The sequence below is a fragment of the Acomys russatus genome, chromosome 7, assembly GCF_903995435.1.
Source record: "Acomys russatus chromosome 7, mAcoRus1.1, whole genome shotgun sequence".
Classification (NCBI taxonomy): domain Eukaryota; kingdom Metazoa; phylum Chordata; class Mammalia; order Rodentia; family Muridae; genus Acomys; species Acomys russatus.
In genome coordinates, this window is record NC_067143.1 from 35,673,300 (window position 1) to 35,692,058 (window position 18,759).

At 48.1% G+C, this 18,759-nt stretch overlaps 1 protein-coding gene across 1 annotated transcript in view; it reads right to left on the bottom strand.

The window, feature by feature from the left end:
• The window catches only part of Iqgap1 (IQ motif containing GTPase activating protein 1), a 101,278-nt gene that overhangs the window by 18,221 nt on the left and 64,298 nt on the right, over positions 1-18,759 (bottom strand). The window contains exons 19-31 of the mRNA XM_051148815.1: positions 15,275-15,445; positions 14,473-14,556; positions 14,310-14,381; positions 14,142-14,211; positions 13,593-13,801; positions 11,328-11,483; positions 10,479-10,642; positions 9,329-9,553; positions 3,541-3,681; positions 3,367-3,451; positions 1,976-2,208; positions 1,449-1,581; positions 275-377 (exon numbers count right to left, since the gene is read on the bottom strand). Coding sequence (XP_051004772.1) covers positions 275-377; positions 1,449-1,581; positions 1,976-2,208; positions 3,367-3,451; positions 3,541-3,681; positions 9,329-9,553; positions 10,479-10,642; positions 11,328-11,483; positions 13,593-13,801; positions 14,142-14,211; positions 14,310-14,381; positions 14,473-14,556; positions 15,275-15,445 — 1,846 coding nt within the window. The remainder of the gene's footprint in view (positions 1-274; positions 378-1,448; positions 1,582-1,975; positions 2,209-3,366; positions 3,452-3,540; positions 3,682-9,328; positions 9,554-10,478; positions 10,643-11,327; positions 11,484-13,592; positions 13,802-14,141; positions 14,212-14,309; positions 14,382-14,472; positions 14,557-15,274; positions 15,446-18,759) is intronic.

Below are 18,759 nucleotides of genomic sequence, written 5' to 3' on the forward strand. Positions count from 1 at the left end.
TACTGTATACTTAATAAATAAACAAATCTAAAAAAAAAAAATTCCCTCAAAATAGCCTTTCCTTATACTTATACTTTCTAATTATCTATGCCAGTTTTTGTCTTGCATTTGGAAGTATCTTTCCCAGGACTCAGCCCTAGTAGATGGAGCCTGCACTGGTTTTGTTTCCCACAGTGTGCCTAGAATTTGGTACATTGCAAAATCAGAGCGACAATGACAATACTCCTCTGACATGTCCCCTCTCAACTTTTCAATAGGTAATGAAGGGCATTACCGATAAGGGACTCAATGGTGGGCACCTCCCCGAGGTCATCCAGCAGTTCATGGATGGGGTCATTGTGTTCTGGAGCAATGGCGTCTTGATGGTCCAACAGGAGCTGCAAAGAGTCAGGGATTGACCCCACTTCACCCTCACCCTCTGTCCTCACCAGCAAAGCCCAACATGGATCTGCACAAAAGAGGCCAAACAACAGAAGTGCCACATCCAAAGGGCAGTAAACAGTGTGAGGGACCAAGCAGCACAATGGACATCACGAACAGCTTACGCTGTGAAACACCAGGAGATCCTGGCCTGGCCCCTGTCCACCCCTCCCCACGTAAAACTAAATCCATCAGACAAGCATCAATACAAGGGCATACTAAGGTCTGCCCCTGTGCCCCAGAGACATAGCTTGCATTGGTTATTTCATTTTTTTCCAGTGCTGAGTCTTAAATTCTGCCAACATACAGTACCTTTTTATTTAAAAAAAAAAAAAAAAAAAAAAAAAAAAAAAAAATCCAGATCTAAGCTGTTATTATCCTAGTGACACTCAACAAAGCCCCATGTGTGCTACTAGCCCCAGGTAACGTCCCCAGAGAGGATGGGACCTGAAATGCCATCAACATTTTATGTATGCCATCCCATATGTAATCCTTGGTCTACATGTCCCCAAAGGGAGAAGGAAATTGTTTGAAAATCTGTATAAACAGGGAGCTTCCGGAGGAAAAATCTGCAGCCACAGAGAGAAAAGCTGGTCTTCCAGGTCATGTGAGAGGACCAAGGCAAATGGTGGTATAAAGGAGAGCGTGTTATCAAGCCACCAAGGCTGTGCTCATCCAGGGTTCTAGGTCAGGACGCCTGTCATACAGCTGGCAAGCATCCCTTTTCAATGTCAGCGTGGACACATGAGGGTAGGCTTAGGAGTTTGCGGAGCAGCAGATGTTTCAAGTATGAAGCAGGGCTGGGGTGTAGCTCAGAGGCAGAGCACTTAGCACACACTGGGTCCTGGATTTGATCCCCAGCACCACCAAAGAGCAGCAACAGCAAGGGAAGAGAAAAAAACAAGGAGCTGTGGTGTCAAAAAAGATCACAGCAAAGCGAGATACCCAGCCATCAGAGAGGAGGCAGGCGCCAGGGGCAGTAATTAAGGGGACTGGGATGAAATCAGGTAATCAAGGGAAACACTTACAGTGTGGGTGTTGATGATCTCGCCAATGGAAATGTAGATCACCGGCTTGGTGAGGGTGACTAGGTCAGAATACTCATCCACGTTAAACTTATCCTGCAGCTCTGGGACGTCACACGCAGTTTGCAAAAACCGTCTGAAAGTAAGCGCCAGCAGTGGCATTGGCAGGGCAGCCGTGGAAAGGGCACCCACAAGAACCACTCAACTACAGCTTAAAATGGCTCTCTTAAAAATGCTTATAAGAAACTGCTCCAGGCACTGCATTCTAAGTCAGTAAGTGTTAATTTCCAAATAGCAAAAGCCCGCTGCCGTACTTCTCTGGATTAGAATGAGCAGGGGCTTATGGGTGAACACTCTGCATATGAGACTCTTCTTCCTAATGCACGCGTTGCTTTCTGGAGCCCTTGAGCCTTTCACACCCACACCCTGCAACTCAGCAGTTAGAGAAGTGAGGCGGGGATGGCTAACCTTGCCTTTCCACTCAGATGAAAACACCCACAGACTCTTGCAGCATCTCCTCTGCCCCTTACCTGAATTTCTGGTAGGACTGGGAGAGATACTCGTTAATGATGCTTAAGTGGGCATTATCACCCAGGAACATCTTGTTGGAAGCCGCGTGCTGGAGCATCTTGGCAATGGAGCCCAGATTCCTGCGCTGGTCGGTGGTGAGCTGGCCCCCTGCTGACAGGTCAATGATGTCAAAGGCATCAGGAGCGACGATAGCCGGGTTCATATATCGGTAGTAAAGCAAGTTACCAATAATCTGAAACAGAAGCATGGGCATTAAAGACCATACTGCTGAGGAAGCCACACGTGACTTTGCTAGCAATGAAAATGAGAAAATGCAGTCCTGTGAGGAAAAGGTAAACAAACGAACAAACAAAAACGCACCAACATGCATACATGCACATACATTTCCCTTTAAGACCTAAAACTCAAAGTAATTTTGGGGGGTTTAGGGAGAATAAGAGAACTGAAAACTACCAGCGATGAAGGAAAGAATAGATTTAGAATGTATAAACCATAGTTAAGGTGTGTGACCCAACACTTCAGGGCAACTAATGGATTTAGAATGTGTAAACCACAGTTAAGGTGTGTGACCCAACACTTCAGGGCAACTAATGGATTTAGAATGTGTAAACCACAGTTAAGGTATGTGACCCAACACTTGAGGGCATCCTTTGCTCGTGTGTCACAGTAGCAGCTAAGGCTGCTTGTCATCCACCTGCGGCTTTGGCTTTTGCAGGTGGACTTCCAGGAAGCAACGGAGCACAGAGAGAGGAAAGCCTTGAGATGACCTAAGTAGCACGGTGCCATCTGCCCAACCCCCACCGTCCACATGCCGCAGACTGCCAAGGCCACGCTCATGCCTCTGAAATGAGATTCACTCAACACACATTTCTTCCACGGGAGTACTCAAGGACAATCATGGCATCTCCCCTAGAGTTCCAGAAAAAAATAAAATTAATTCACCTGAACAGAAAGTCTAGAACCGAGGCCTCACTGTAGGAAAGCACAGAACTAGGAGAGAGAAGAGAAAAGCGTTCAGATTAAAAAAATAAACAGAAGCGAGTACAGTGGGTAAGAAGAGCCAGCAGCAGACTGAGAGTAATCGTGCTTGCTGCTATTCACCTGGCCACCAGCAGAGGGAGCAACGCTTCAGAGAAAAGAGCGCTCAGGAAAAAAAATCCAACTTCCTATACTTACTTAGTGCACACTGTGTGCTTCTCAAAATGAATAGAAACTATTTGACTAGAAGGGCTATCATCTCTCTACAGCTGTTTCTGAGGCTCACAGTCCAGGACAAGCAGCACCAGAACAGCTGCTCAGGCACTTGCTGGTGGTCTGTGGTCTCAGGGTTTCTAACCTGTTTCTAACGGCTATGAGAAGGGCAGGAACCTGTCAGTTCTCAGATTCTTACCTTCAGCAGCTCGTCCTCACCGGCGTCAGGGAACTTCTCATGCAGCGAATCTTTCAACACTTTGGCAATGAAGCGCATCCCATAACTGTTGATGGGCAAAGGAGAGCGAAGTCAGGGCCAGCGCACAGCAGCATGCCAGGCTTTATACGGGCTACAACTGGTGGCGGCACTCACGGGATTTTGTCCACAGAGCTGATGATGGCTGAGAGGAACTTGTCTGTCACAGCCCTCATATTCCTGATGGAGTTGTCTAGCCTTGTCTTCACTTCTTCATGAGACAAGGCTTGCTCAGGGGTTACGTCATAGGGCAGTTTGCTGAGAAAACAGAAATGACCCCCAGTAGCGTTAGACCAGTCCTCAGGAATAGCTTGAGGCAGGAAACTCAGCTGGTTTGTTTGTTTTTGTTTGTTTGAGACAGGATTTCTCTGTGTAGCCTTGGCTGTCCTAGAACTCTCTTTGTAGACTAGGCTGGCCTTGAACTCACAGCGATCTGCCTCCCGAGTGCTGGGATTAAAGGGATGCACTACCATGCCTGGCTGAAACTTCTATTTTATAAATACGAAGACCCAGAAAATTTAGCTAACTTAGGCTCCTCTGCACAGAGCTGGTAAAAAGCTAGGGCTAGAACTTGAATTTGGGTTTTCAACTGTGACCTGGATGCCTTGTATGATGTGTCAGACACTCTCATAAGCACTTAGCAACAAAAAGTACGGAAGACACCATATCTTTCTCCTGAGTATCTCTCATGGCATCAGAGGCATAGGAGCAGGTAAGCACAATCACTATATGGGCTCAGTGATACAGCACTTGCCTAGCATACCCACAGGCCTGGGTTAATCCCCAGCAATGAAGAAAAGCAATGCTTATAAACAGTAAGCTGATCAGAGGTGCTGCAGGCCACAGGAGGAGTGTCTAAGACTGGAGAAAGAGAGGAAGGCTCCCAATCCACAGGACAGACACCTCAAGAAGTGAAGAGTCTTCTAGGACGAAAGGTTACATACAAAGGAAGAGAAACAAGAGTGGAAAAGCTACAGGGATCAGGCCCTGGAGGCCTATATACACCGAGTCAAGGCTTGCGTGGAAGCCAGAAGTAGGCACTAAAGGTTAAAAGTTCTGGAGCACTGAGATGCCTCAGCAGGTGAAAGTGTTGCTATGCAAGCCTGGAGACCTGAGTTCTATCCCCAGAGCCCACAGAAAGGTGCACAGAGAAAACTAACTTGGAAAAGTAACCTTGACCACCAGGCAGGTAACTCCCTTATCCCCACAACACAGGCACACAGGCAGGTAGCGAGGCGCGCGCACGCGATCACACACACACACACACACACACACACACACACACACACACACACCCCACACACCCCACACACACACACTTTGAAGAGAAAAATTGCTCTTGCGCGTGCACGTGCGCGCACACACACACACATACTCACTTTGAGAAGATTGCCCTTGCAGGAAGGAGGAACTATTCCTTACCACAGGAATAAATTAAAGATGGACCGACAGACACAGAGAAACCAGTGTCCCACTTGCCCCAGAGACAATGAGTATGGACAAAGGTGCAGGTGCAACAGTGGGGACCATGAGGATCCACGGGTACTGAAGAGACACACACAGCCGGTGACCAGAGGAGGCATCAGACACAGGAACTGAAGTCCTGGGTTATTAGGCCAGGCTTGCGTGAGAAGTTTGGGCTGTAGGCCAGTCAGAGACTGTCTGGCACACACCCAGCCCTGGGTTCGATCCCCAACACCACATAAATCAAGCCCTACAGTGCATGCTTGGGAGGTGGAAGGATCAAGGGTTCAAAGTCGCCTTCAGCTACATGGTGAATTTAAGACCAGCCTGGAATACACAAGGACTTGGGGGTGGGGAGTGGGGGGGGTGGGGTGGGGGGGACTGACTAGCATGAGAACAGCTGATGCAACATGGGCTTACATTAACAGAAAGGAAATAAAGACAAAGGAAATGCAGGGATATGGGTTCTAGTATTTTCAAAGTTAAAAAAAAAAAGATTATCTTAGATTAGCCAAGTGATCTCTAAATATAAACCAGGTGCCCTAATAAGACAGACAGAGGAAGATTTGTCTACAGGGAGAGGAGAGGTAACCAGGGAGGCAGAGATTGCAGTCACGTGGTCACAAGTCAAGCAGGGCCAAGGCCACCAGAAACTGAGGCAGCCAAAGTTCCTTGCTGGCACCCTCATTTGAGCCCAGTGATTTTTTATTATTATTTTTTTAATGTAGCAAGGCCTTTTTTTTTTTTTAATGTATTTATTTATTATGTATACAGTATTCTGCCTGCATGTACACCTGCAGGCCAGAAGAGGGCATCAGATCCTATTATAGATGGTTGCGAGCCACCATGTTGCTGAGAATTGAACTCCAGACAGAGTCCAGTGATTTCTACTTCCAGAATTTTGATAGATTAAACTTCATCTGCTTCAGCTACCAGAGTGTGGTGAGTTGGTTATGTCACCACGGTAAACTGAGGCAAGTGGTTAGGGTTACAACTGTCACACCACCCTGACTGATATCTAGAAGAGTGTTTGTAATTAATGTATTGTGTGTTACATTTGTAAGCTATATGTTGTCTCTTGTATCAGCAACACTCGTTGTAACCTTATATATGTGTTTTTAAAAAGCAGTGCTCTGGGCAGCATGACAAACTGGCAGAGCAGTGTCTACTATACACAAGGCCTGGGTTTGAGGCTCAGCATTGCACAAAAGTTAATAAATAAAAATAGTAAAAGCGAAATAATTGAAACCACAATGGCCAGTGGTTGCAGTCAGAGAAAAGAATGTTTTTTCCCTGGGTTTTCTGAGACAGGGTCTCTCTGTGTAGCCATGGCTATCCTGGACTCACTCTGTAGACCAGGCTGTCCTCGAACTTAAAGAGATCTACCTGCTTTTGTCTCCCAAGTGTCAGAAGCAAAGGTGTGCACCACCACTGCCAGGCTTGAGGAGAGGAACATTTTAAGACTATAAAGATGATACTTCTCTTTAAGAGGTGACAAGGGGATTTGGAGAGATGGCTCAGTGGTTAAGAGCACTTACTGCTCTTCCAGAGGTCCTGAGTTCAACTCCCAGCACCCAATGGCAGACCACAGCTGTCTGATGATGTCTTCTGGGATACAGATGTACATGCAGAGAAAGCACCCATATATATCTAAATACACAAATAAACAAATCTTTAAAAAAAAAAAAAAAGCTGGGCGGCGGTGGTGCACGCCTTTAATCCCAGCACTTTGGGAGGCAGACGCAGGCAGATCACTATGAGTCTACAAAGCAAGTCCAGGACAGCCAGGGCTACGCAGAGAAACCTTGTCTCAAAACAAACAAACAAACAAACAAACAAACAAACAAAGAAGTGACATGGTCCGAGTCTACATGTTGGGTGGTTAAATAGAAGGGAAAAGGCTGGGGACCCATGAGGTTTATATGCTGGGTGGCTTCCCACCCCTCATAGGTACTGGTACTAAGAAAAAAATCATTCAATTTCCATTTTATGAAAATCAGGAGGGCTAGAGGAATGGCTCAGTGTTAAGAACATTGGCTCTTCTTCCAGAAGACCTTGGTTTAACTCCCAGCACCCACGTGACAGTTCACACCTGTCTGTTACTCCAGTTCCACGGGATCTGACACCCTCACACACACAGGCATGCAGGCAAAACACCAATGCATTAAAAAAAAAAAAAAAAAAAGACAATCAGGAGACACAAGTTTCTTTTTTTTCTTTTTCTTTTTTTTTAATAATTTATTTAATTTTATTTTAGCGTGAGGGTGTCAGAGGCATTGGAATTAGGATTAGAGACAGTTGTGAGCTGCCATGTGGTGGCTGGGAATTGAACTTGGGTCCTTTGGAAGAGCAGACAATGCTCTTAACTGCTGAGCCATCTCTCCAGCCCCGAGACACAAGTTTCTTACAGACACCAACAAGAAAACAATACTGAACTGGCCAGTAGAATTCTGATTTGTAAATGACCTGCCCATTGATCACCTAAGGAAATAACTTAGTGACATTAAGCAGTATTCATTGGCCGCTGTCTAAGAATAGCTTGGGTGACAGGCAAAAGTTCCCAGACAGACAAAGATGGAGTAGAGGCAGGTGGTAGAGCTGAGAGCTGAGCTGAGCAGTTCAATTCCCAGCACAAGAAGAAAAAAAGGAAAGTGACAAGGTAAGTTTTCATGATGCTCAGAAAAGATTGAAACCGCAGTGATGGACTTACAACACACTAAAATCAATGACGCGCCTTAATGACACAGAAGACCTTGGGACTGGTCTACAAGTGACATGGTTAAGCTGGGTGTAGTGGCGCACGCCTTTAATCCCAGCACTCAGGAGGCAGAGGCAGGTGGATCACTGTGAGTTCGAGGCCAGTCTGGTCTACAAAGCGAGTCCAGGACAGCTAGGGCTACACATAAAGACCCTGTCTCGAAAAACCAAAACAACAACAACAACAAAACAAAAACAAGTGACATGGTTTTTGGTTTTGGTTTTGAGACAGGCTCTTAGTCTCACTCTAGCTGACTCCGAATACCCGCCTCGTCCTCCAAAGGGCTAGCTTTCCATGCGTGTGGCGCCGGGGCTGGCTTGCAGGCTGAGTAGCAATGGTGTAAACAGCTACTGCACTACACAGCAGTGAGCTCCTGCAATCTGTCCCCCAGAAGAAAACTAGAGGCCAAGCTACGCACGTCTTGTCTCTGGGTCCTCACCCACCTGAGGAAAACCAAAAGCAGCATGGTTCTGAACTGCCCCCGACCCCGACCCCCCAGCATTATCCAGATTTGACCGACACGCTCTTGCTTTAGATGTGTTTATGGTGGACAAAGCTCACTCCCATAGCACATGCACTCGTTTGGCTCGGCTCCCAGTACCCAGGCAGAGACCACTGTCACCCCACACCCTTCCCTCCTGGTCCCAACTGCAGGGCCTTCCCACTCAACTGCTCCAGATGCAGTCGGGTCTTGTCAGGTGCTAGGCCCTCCACTGCGGCCGTCCAGACGCGCACACTGGGCACTTACCATCTTATCCTTTAGATCCAGCTAAAAGAAGGCCCACCTCAGCAGATGGTTCCCCTAACCGCCTGTCAACATTAACACATTAACGCGCTCTCCGTACTCTGGTAGAATAGTCTGGTTTTAACCCTTTGCTTGATTGCAATTTTTATTTACCTGTTTGTTGACTCTGTTCTCCAGTAAACTATGAAGGGGGAGGAGGTGAGCCTGTGTCATTCACCATTATAGTTTTTTGGGGTTTTTTGTTGTTGTTGTTGTTGTTTTTGTTGGTTTTTCAAGACAGAGTTTCTCTGTGTAGCCTTTGTAGATCAGCTTGGCCTCAAACTCATAGCGATCTGCCAGCCTCTGCCTCCCAAGTGCTGGAATTAAAGTAAAGGCGTGCGCCACCACCTCCTGGCTCACCTAATATTATAGTTTTATTGTGTTTCCTTTTATTATTCTGGGGGAGGTGTGGCACAGAGCACACGTGGAGGCCAGAGGGCAGCTCTGTGGAGTTGGGTCTCCCCGCCTTCCATGGACTCTGGAGGTGGGAGTCAGTTCTCCAGGAATGCAAAGGAAGAGCATTCTCCCGCTGAGCTCTCTCAGCCACGCCTTGCTCGCGTCCTACATGAATTTAATAGTGCTGGTATAGAAGAAGCACTCAGTAAGTATTTGCTAAATAAGTGAATTATCAACTTAACAACTTAAAGCAAATTCTCAAAGGAAAAGTTGTATGTGTGTGTGTGTGTGTGTTTGTCTATGCTGGCCCGGAACTCTCTGTGTAGCTAAGAGTGACCTTCCTGCCTGCAGATCCCAAGCGCTGCAATTATGAACACATGCCACCATGCCTGGCAGGAAATGTTATTTGAGCAATCATTATTTTGCAAGATGAAAGCAGCTGCATTTTTTAAAAGATAAGGAAACAATATACACATGAAAGAAAGGTGCTATGCTTTTCATACCTGGCCTCTCCTGTCTGAGACTCCATCTGATTAACCCAAGACTTGTAAATATCCACAGGGTCGGTTTTGATGTTGAGAGACTTGTCATCCATAATTTCCTTCACAACAGGGGCCAGTATCTGCCGGAGGGCATTCTGGCCCCGGGCACCACGATTGAAACTTACAACCATCTTAATAACCGTCGGGTTTCCTGTCACGATTTCTTGAATCTGATCCACCTTTGACCTATGAGATGCCAAACACAAATTAAATTTAAACTAACCTCAGACTCTACCAACTTACAGATGGTCTTGCAGAGACAGGTCAAGGCTTCCTCTGAAGGCATTTGCAACAGCCACAGAACCTTCTAGTAGCTGCTCCCTCAGCTGCAGGAGTCATGACTGGAGCCTTCACGTTGGGACGGGTATTATAACATCATTTTCTCTCCTGGGATAAGGTCTCTCTATGTAGCCGAGGCTGGCCTCAAACTCTTGCCTTTGCCTCCCAGCAATACTCCTTGTGTTTTGTTTGAGAAGAATCTATGATTTTCTTGCCTCAGCCTCCTGAATGCTGGGATTTCAAGTGGGGACACCATACTCAGCTTTCTTTCTTTTGAAAATTACGTGTCATTATTTATCTAGAATGTGTGTGTATGTCTGAGGATGGGTCAGCTCTCTATATCTACCATGTGGGTCTGAGAATCAAACTCAGGCCATCAGGCTTGGTAGCAAGCACTTTCACCCAGTGAGCCACCTTCCCAGCCCCACCTGGCTCTGTCTCAAGAGACACTCCTAACTGTGACAACTATGCTGTAACTGCTGAGACTGAGCTACTGTCCAGTTCAGTTCAGGTGCAGGGTTAAAAGGTCTTTCATGCCTCTTGATAAATGGACAGGTGGCCACACTGGACACGATAATGCTCTGCAAGGCCCTGGGTGTGAAAACTGTTCTGGCATTAATTCTGTTAACAATTAACCTCATGCTGGGATTTCAGGAGTGCACTACCATGCTGGGCAGTTACCGAGACTTTATACTGGCTAGTCTTAAAGTGGATACTTCTGAAAAGAGTATTTCTCACAAGTGGAGACCAAGGACAGGCAGAGGCTAGCCTGAGTCTGGACCCTGAGCAGCAGCACCCCCAGTGGCGGCCCGCCCGCCCACGCTGCCCATACTTGATCTCCTCCTGGAGCGCTGTCTTGAAGAGTCGCAGCAGCAGATACTCCTCTCGCTGGTTGGACGCGTAGTTGTACAGAGTGAAGATTACAGAGTCCATGAACTTAGTGGACTTGTTCTGAGGCATCTGAAAGATCAGCTTGGCCAGATAGGTAGGGTTGGTCTGAAATAAAACCCACAGATCAGAAACTTCTACATAATATAAAGGCTGATTTTTTTCAATCCATTTTTTTTTTTTGCAATTATAATTCTGTGATTTCCCACCTTCACTCCCCCCTCCCAGACCCCCTCCTATAGATCCACACGTGCTCTCTCAAACTTACGGTCTCTTCTTCCTTAGTTATTGATACATAAATATATAAATGCAACCTGCTCAATCTGTGTACTAGTACTCGTGCGTCTTTTCAGGCTGACCATCTGGTATGAATAACCAGCTGGAGGCTCCTCCCTGGGAGGACCATTACGCCTGCTCTCAGCACTCCTTAGCTGGAGGCTCCTCCCTGGGAGGACCATTTCCCCTGTTCTCAGCACTCCTTAGCTGGAGGCTCCTCCCTGGGAGGACCATTTCCCCTGCTCTCAGCACTCCTTAGCTGGAGGCTCCTCCCTGGGAGGACCATTACGCCTGCTCTCAGCACTCCTCAGCTCTCTGTCCAGGGTTGAGGCCTCTTGACTGACCCCTTCCAAGTTCATGCTTTGTAAAACTTCAAGGATTGCCATATACAGAAGGAAAACAAGACAGCCCTTCACATAGCCCTCAGTGGAAACTGCGTCAGACTTCCAGACGGAGCTGTGAGAAGGGTCCCCAGGAGAAGTCAGTCAGCCGGGCCTTGCACAGCAGGCCCACGTACTTGCAGTAAGTAGAAGAGATGTTGATAGGCCTCCAGCTTCTCCCTCTTCTCCTTGCTCAAAGCCTTCAGCCCTCCCTTCTGCTTGTTTATCATCATCATGTCCGACAGCTGTTCCTTATTTTTTTTGGTAAGTTTTTTACTATGGGAAACCACATCCTAGAAACAAAGGCAACACACTGATCAATTAAAAGGCTTGCAGACCGGAGACTGCAGGCCTTCTGAAAAGACACCTTTGCCCCTGCACACTGGTCAATCCCCACTACACAGCCTATTTTACCCTGTTTCCCGTATCTCAGTCCCCTACTGCCACCTCAGTGTGATGAACTCAAGCCATGGATTTCTCCATGTGGGACCAGAAGGAAAAGTGTCCATGCAATTGGGAAGTCATTTTCTAGGAATTGATCTTAAAATCATGACTTTTTAAAAAATAGGATCTCTTGTACCCCATGATGGCCTTCAACTTACTCTGGCTAAAGATGACCTGGAACTTCTGATCTTCTGCTTCCATTTGTCAAGTGCAAGAATTAAAGGCACGCACAGCTATGCCTAGTTTATGCATTCTGTGATGTGACACCCATGGCTTCAAGTATGCCACTGACTTAAGACAGATCCTAGCCCTTAAGGACACGCCTTATGGCACAGAACGCCCTCACAGCACACCTAATACCCTGGTTCAGCTCCTGCGTAACAATAAACAAACTCTACAGCTGTGCATGGTGGCCCTTGCATGTATTCCCAGTTAATCAAGAGGTCAAGGGAAAAGATTACAAGGTTGTCCAATGTGGACAACGATACTGTCACAGAAAGCTGGACAGGAGGCAACTAAGAGGCAGCTGGATACGTAGCTCACCCTAGCATGGTGAAGCCTTGGGTCAATTTTCTATGCTGCATAAAATGAATAAACAAATAAACAACCAGAAGGTTAAAAAAAAAAAAAAAAGGCTGGTGAGGTCTGGAGAGAGGGCTCAGCAGTTCAGAGCACAGGCGGCTCTTCTAGAGGAGCCAGGTTCTTCTATTCCTAACACCCACATGGCAGCTCACAGTCATCTGTGATTCCAGTTCCAGGAGCTCTGATACCCTCTTCAGGCCTTCTTGGATACTAGGCATACATGTAGTGCATAGGTATATAAGCAGCCAAAACACATACATATATACATACAGATAAAGTAATAAATACATGGGGCAGGGCGGGGCGGGGTGGCATGGAGGAGAAAGCTAGTGAGGTGGCTCATGGGAAATGGCACTTGCTGGCAACCTGAGTTAGATCCCCAAGTCCCATAAGTTAGAAGGAAACAAGTTGCAACTTGTCCTCTGCTCTCTACATGTGCCCGACCCCAAAATTCATTAAATAATAAATAAACAGCCTAAACTCTGAAATAGCTAAAGTTTATAAAATCCTAAAGGACAAAATCACCCAATATGTGATTCTGGAAACAAAGTCAGCCAGGCACAGTGGGGAGTCTGCAGTCCTAGCTATGAGGAAGATGCAGGGTGGTGCCCCAGCTTAGCAGTTAGGACCTTGTCCTAAAACAAGCAGGTCTGCAGTATAGTTGGCCATTGACTGGGGTGTTGTTTATAATAACAACGTAGAAAAAACCTAAGTCAGATACCAGAGGGACAAATGAGGTGAATAACTGAACCAAACCATCTAGGGATAGATCTAAGCAAGCAAAAACAAAGAACCCAAAATGACAGTAGGATTAGCTCAGAAGAGAGTCAGCCTCCACACTCTGTCAGAGAAGGCTGGACTCCACACTCCCTGTTAGAGAAGGCTGGACTCCACACTCCCTGTTAGAGAAGGCTGGACTCCACACTCCCTGTTAGAGAAGGCTGGACTCCACACTCCCTGCTAGAGAAGGCTAGACTCCACACTCCCTGTCAGAGAAGGCTGGACTCCACACTCCCTGTTAGAGAAGGCTGGACTCCACACTCCCTGTTAGAGAAGGCTGGACTCCACACTCCCTGTTAGAGAAGGATAGACTCCACACTCCCTGTTAGAGAAGGCTAGACTCCACACTCCCTGTTAGAGAAGGCTAGACTCCACACTCCCTGTTAGAGAAGGCTGGACTCCACACTCCCTGTTAGAGAAGGCTGGACTCCACACTCCCTGTTAGAGAAGGCTAGACTCCACACTCCCTGTTAGAGAAGGCTGGACTCCACACTCCCTGTTAGAGAAGGCTAGACTCCACACTCCCTGCTAGAAGAGGAAGGCAGGCCCCGGAGCAGCACACAGCGCCCACGCTGGCCGCAGGCAGCAGGCCGTACCTGCAGTGTGATCTTGTTTTTCACCAGCAGTCCTATTTTGATATCCATGAGATTGAGGTCATTCTCCAGCTGCTGGTTGGAGCGGATGAGAGTGATGACCTCCTCCCGCATCTTCATAAGATCAAGCTCCTCCTGAAAATCCTGGTCACTTTGGTCCAGGAGGTGGACAAACTTTCGGACCACAATCATAGGCGGATCCTCAGCATTGACTGACAAAGAAAATAGGAATCAGACAAAGACCCATGTTACCTGAAAACACTATAAAGTCTTAAAGCTCCAGTGACACGTGAGACATTAATACTTAGGTTTGGGAGTGTTAAGACAACCGCAAGGGCAGTGCCTCAGTCGTGTTATGTGTGTGTTACCGTGGGGGCTACACCGGCAAGCAGCGAGACATCTAGCCACATGTCAGCAAAGGGGTTTAATCACACGTGGCACCCTTCCCCCAAGGCTTGCCTTCAGGACAACCAAAGAGATCCATGGAGCATGCCCAGGACCTGAGGGTTCCCAAGCACTGCCTCAACTCTTCACTGAGCCACGGCTACTCACTGAGGGTCTTGTAGTCATCACGAGCTTTGTTCGCCCGAATAAAAGCCTGGATTTTGATAATGTCATTTATCTAAAGAACAACAGCAACAACAACAATCCTTTACTCCTTTGTCCAGTACGTGCACAGGAGAACCCACCTGAGCAGCCTGCTAGACTAAGGGCACTTACATGGTCTCGGAAATACTGTAGGCGATCTCTATAGCGCTTTCTAGCTTGGTGCATCCTGGCAAGGGACTGGATCTGTGGAAAAGGGATCCTGGAGCTTAGAGGAGGCCTTCTAAGCATGTCACCCTTGCACCCCACACGGACGAGCCCTGCTGGGCGACCATACCTTCACGACTTCCTCTTTATGGGAGCGCAGGTAAGCCAGCCGATCTTGATATGCCTTCTTCTGCTTGTATCCTCTCCACTGTGACTAAAAGCACCATACGGTATACATCGCATTAGTTTCAAAGAACCAGGGAGAGTTAAAAAGAACCCTCAGCTTGCTAGTCTCCAAGCACAACTTCCTGGTGACGCTGTAGGAAGAAACACCTCTCTACCAGGCACAGGCCATACCTCCACCAGAGATCACAAGGGCCGTGTTCTACTTCACTGAACACTACACACAGTTTGTGTGGGGCATTGGTGCTGGGGACCTCGTGCACACACTCTGCATGTACTCTACCACTGAGCTGTATCCCCAGCACACACTGGTCACCATCCTCAAGTGCAGTCACAGCGCTTCCTTACTGTTATCAGATGAGGGAGACTCACATCAGGATCCCCATTTCACAGACAAGGAGACTTAAGAGACCCACTGTGTCCAGTAGCAATGGAGCCAAAATTCCTAATGCAGGGCTTCCTGTTGCTGTCCCTGAGGTTGTATTGCCCACTGTTGTGTTTATCGTGATACACGTCATCACTATTAGCTCTATAGAAGTACAGGTATGTGCGCACACACAGCGAAAGAAACATGAGCAGTGCTCCCTAATGCCTCTCGCCACCAAAGCACGATGATCATAATGCCACAGACAGGAGGTGGCCATCCAAAGATGAGGAGAGAAGTCATAAGAAACACACTCACACATTCAAGTTTAAAGTGTGACAGTTTATTCCTCCTGCTCGAGAGGCCTGCTCACTGTGTGAAATACCTGAATGCAGGTGATGGCTGGGATCTGCTTCTTCAGGAAGTTCATCCGGGATCGGAATTCCTGTCGAACTAGGTACCCACGGCAGCAGGCTTGCAGCTTGGTGATCAAGCCCTCATTGGCCAGCCAAAGCTGCTCTCGGTTATATGCAGCCGTCACTCCAGAGATGGAGCTCTGAAAAAGCATTGGGTCACTTTCAGGGAGGCGAATGGACACGAGGCACGACCCAGAGCACACGGGCTAGCTCACACTCCTTATAGCTACACCCGATCTTCAGGTGAGTAACGGGCACGCAGACATCAGGGGTGGTTTCCAGGGCCAGGCTGATTGGTAAATTAATAATTAAAAGCCAGGCCTTTAACTCATTCCTTATTCTTGTACCCATGGCCTCCATCCCCACTGGCATATGACACTATGGAAGAACCCAGAGCTAAAGTGTGCAGGGCACCCTCCAACACACACCTAGAGCTAAAGTGTGCAGGGTACCCTCCAACACACACCTAGAGCTAAAGTGTGCAGGGTACTCCCAATACACACCTAGAGCTAAAGTGTGCAGGGTACCCCCCAACACACACCTAGAGCTAAAGTGTGCAGGGTACCCCCAACACACACCTAGAGCTAAAGTGTGCAGGGTATCCCCCAACACACACCTAGAGCTAAAGTGTGCAGGGTACCCCCAACACACACCTAGAGCTAAAGTGTAAAGGGTTTTGCTCAGCAGCCTAGAGGGTTTGGGCCATGACTACAGGTGATGGACAATAGGAAAACTTTCATACAGAGGAATAAAATAACCAGATTTATTTTTAGGAAACAGTACTGTTGGGTAAATAGCTAACGGACTAGAGAAAGGCTTGTGCTCACGTGTGTCACCCCGACACCAGTTATTTTTATTTTGTTTTTGAGACTGGGTCTTGGTATGTAGCCTGAACCGGCCTTTAACTCTTATCATGCTGGGAAAGAATTCTGAGGTATGAATGAGGTGAATGCTACTATTGTGACCCCAGTAAGAGGGCCTGGACTTGATAAGGCAGCAGCTGGGAGAATGTTTAAGAAGATCCATGTATCTGATTACCTATCAATATGCCCTCTCTTTCTCTCCTTAGCATTTTCTGGCCCCTAGCATCCACACCAAAATCACGGAGTGCTAAGCGCTTTGGAAAAGCTCCCAGGGAGAGCTGAGAGAGCAGACCCTCCTGCTTCCTGCCTGGCAGCTACTTGAATGGCAGCATCCAAGCTGTCACTGGGGACGATGACCTTGAGAATGTTCTAAGGATGAGAGAGCACAAAGACTCCTAAAACTCCGGCGTCATAATTACCTTCTGTGAGAGGGACAAAACAAAGTGCAACAAAGTGTCCCTTAACCCCTTATTTCGGTTTCTATTCTGTCTAGCTGTGTCTGAGGAATCTGGGTTAAGAAGGGCGACTTGATGGTGTGGGAAAGGGCTCAGCCACAGCACACGGGTGAGAGCTGGAGCCACGGGCTTGAATGAGGTCATGGTCATGCTCGCACTTACTGCCTGGCTGTACCCTCTCTAATCACTTACGAGCCCTGTAAGGAGCAGGAGTGGTGGAGGCTGAGGAGTGGTGGAGGCTGAGGAGTGATGGAGGCTGAGGAGTGATGGAGGGCTGAGGAGTGATGGAGGCTGAGGAGTGACGGAGGCTGAGGGGTGGTGGAGGCTGAGGGGTGGTGGAGGCTGAGGAGTGACGGGGGGGGAGGGCTGAGGAGTGACGGAGGGCTGAGAAGTGATGGAGGCTGAGGAGTGGTAGAGGCTGAGGAGTGGTGGAGGCTGAGGAGTGACGGGAGTGCTGAGGAGTGACGGAGGCTGAGGAGTGACGAGGGTGCTGAGGAGTGGTGGAGGCTGAGGAGTGGTGGAGGGCTGATGGCCGCGTCAGGCATAAGCAGAGATAAGGCAACAAGAGCAATCCTTAAAGGGCACAAGAAGCGTGGACCTGGAGAGAACTGCATGGAAGGTTCTGCAGAGACTTCCTAAGTAAGGCATTGGACAATTCAACGGCTGTCCCTGGATCCTACAGAAAGCATCTTCACTAAAGATGCCAGGCGGCAAGCTATTTTGTTGAGAGCTGAGAGTGAATGGCAGCAGAGAGTGGACGGGTTGGGGGTGAGGGGCAGACTAACTTTCAAGGCACTTAAGACAGGGTATGAATGTAGGTTAGTTCAAACCAGAGAAACCCTATGGGCTTTGCCTTTTCTTTTTTCTCTTTTCTAAAAGACAGTGTGTCTATCTCTCTGGCAGTTCTAGAACTCACTATATAGACCAGCTGGCCTCGAACTCACAGAGTTCCACCTCCTTCTGCCTCCAGAGAGCTAGGATTAAAAGTGTGTGCCACCCTGGTTGCAGCAACAACTCTGCCTGGGAACTGGTCAGAAATGAAGACTCCAGCTGCTAGGTCCTGCTGCAGGGCGTGGCTGGCATGGCTGCCCTCTCCCAGATTCGCTATGTAAACCAGACATTTTGGTTCCAGCCTCCCCTTCCCCCCCCCCCACCCCCAGCACACGCTCCCCCTTCGCTTCCCCCTCCCGTACCCCTTCCAATAAACCTGCATTTATATATTATACCTTCGTCACCAATTAGCTCATTGTTTCTTTCATCAGTCACACAGCTCTGCCTTAGACCCACAGGATGAATCCCCACACCCAGCACTTTAAATTCAGACAAGTATAACAATGGAAAATACGAGGCGTCAAGACTTGCAGGAACCAGGGAGCGTGGTAACAGGCATTAGACAATAACATGACAGTGCGCTTTGGAAAGAAGAGATGTCCCTCCCGAGGGCAAACAATGAAGGCTCAAGTGGATGTCCAGTAAGATAACAAGCACAGAGTAGGGTATGGGAGGTGCCTTACCTACCAGCCACTGGCTTTGCAGGAGTAAGAGATTAGGTCATGTGCTACAAGTGAGGGAACACCACCCTTGTGCCCGTTCTTGGACCCACATGCAAAGCACTGTCTAACCTGGCTGTGCCTACAGAGATTGGGGAGACTCCAAGGTTAGAAATCTCTAGATGCAGCCTCCAGTCCTCAGCCCGGCACTGGCCCCTCCCTCGCTGCCTCTCTGTGGCCTCTTCAACTGCACCAGCCAGTGAGCAGCTTGTGTGTCTTTCCTCAGCGGTCCTGGCTTTTCCACCCTCCGTGACTTCCCCCACTATGTTCTTTCCGTCCTGAACATTCTTTCCTCCTTACATACCTGTTAAAAATGTCACTCAGGCTGCCTCCTCCAGGGCAGAATTAAACTTTGCCCTAACACTTCCATGGCAGCACTGGGCTAGCCCCTGTCTCTGCCTGCACCCACAGGCTCTGTTCTGGGCCTGATGCTTCCACAACACTGAAAGGCCCAGAGGCAGAGGCAATAGGTCACCCAGGTTCTCTTTAATAAGCACACAATGAAACTCACTGAATTATACACTTCACATGTTTTTATATTTAGACTTCCTTAGCTCTCAAACCACAAAACACGATTTCTCCAAGA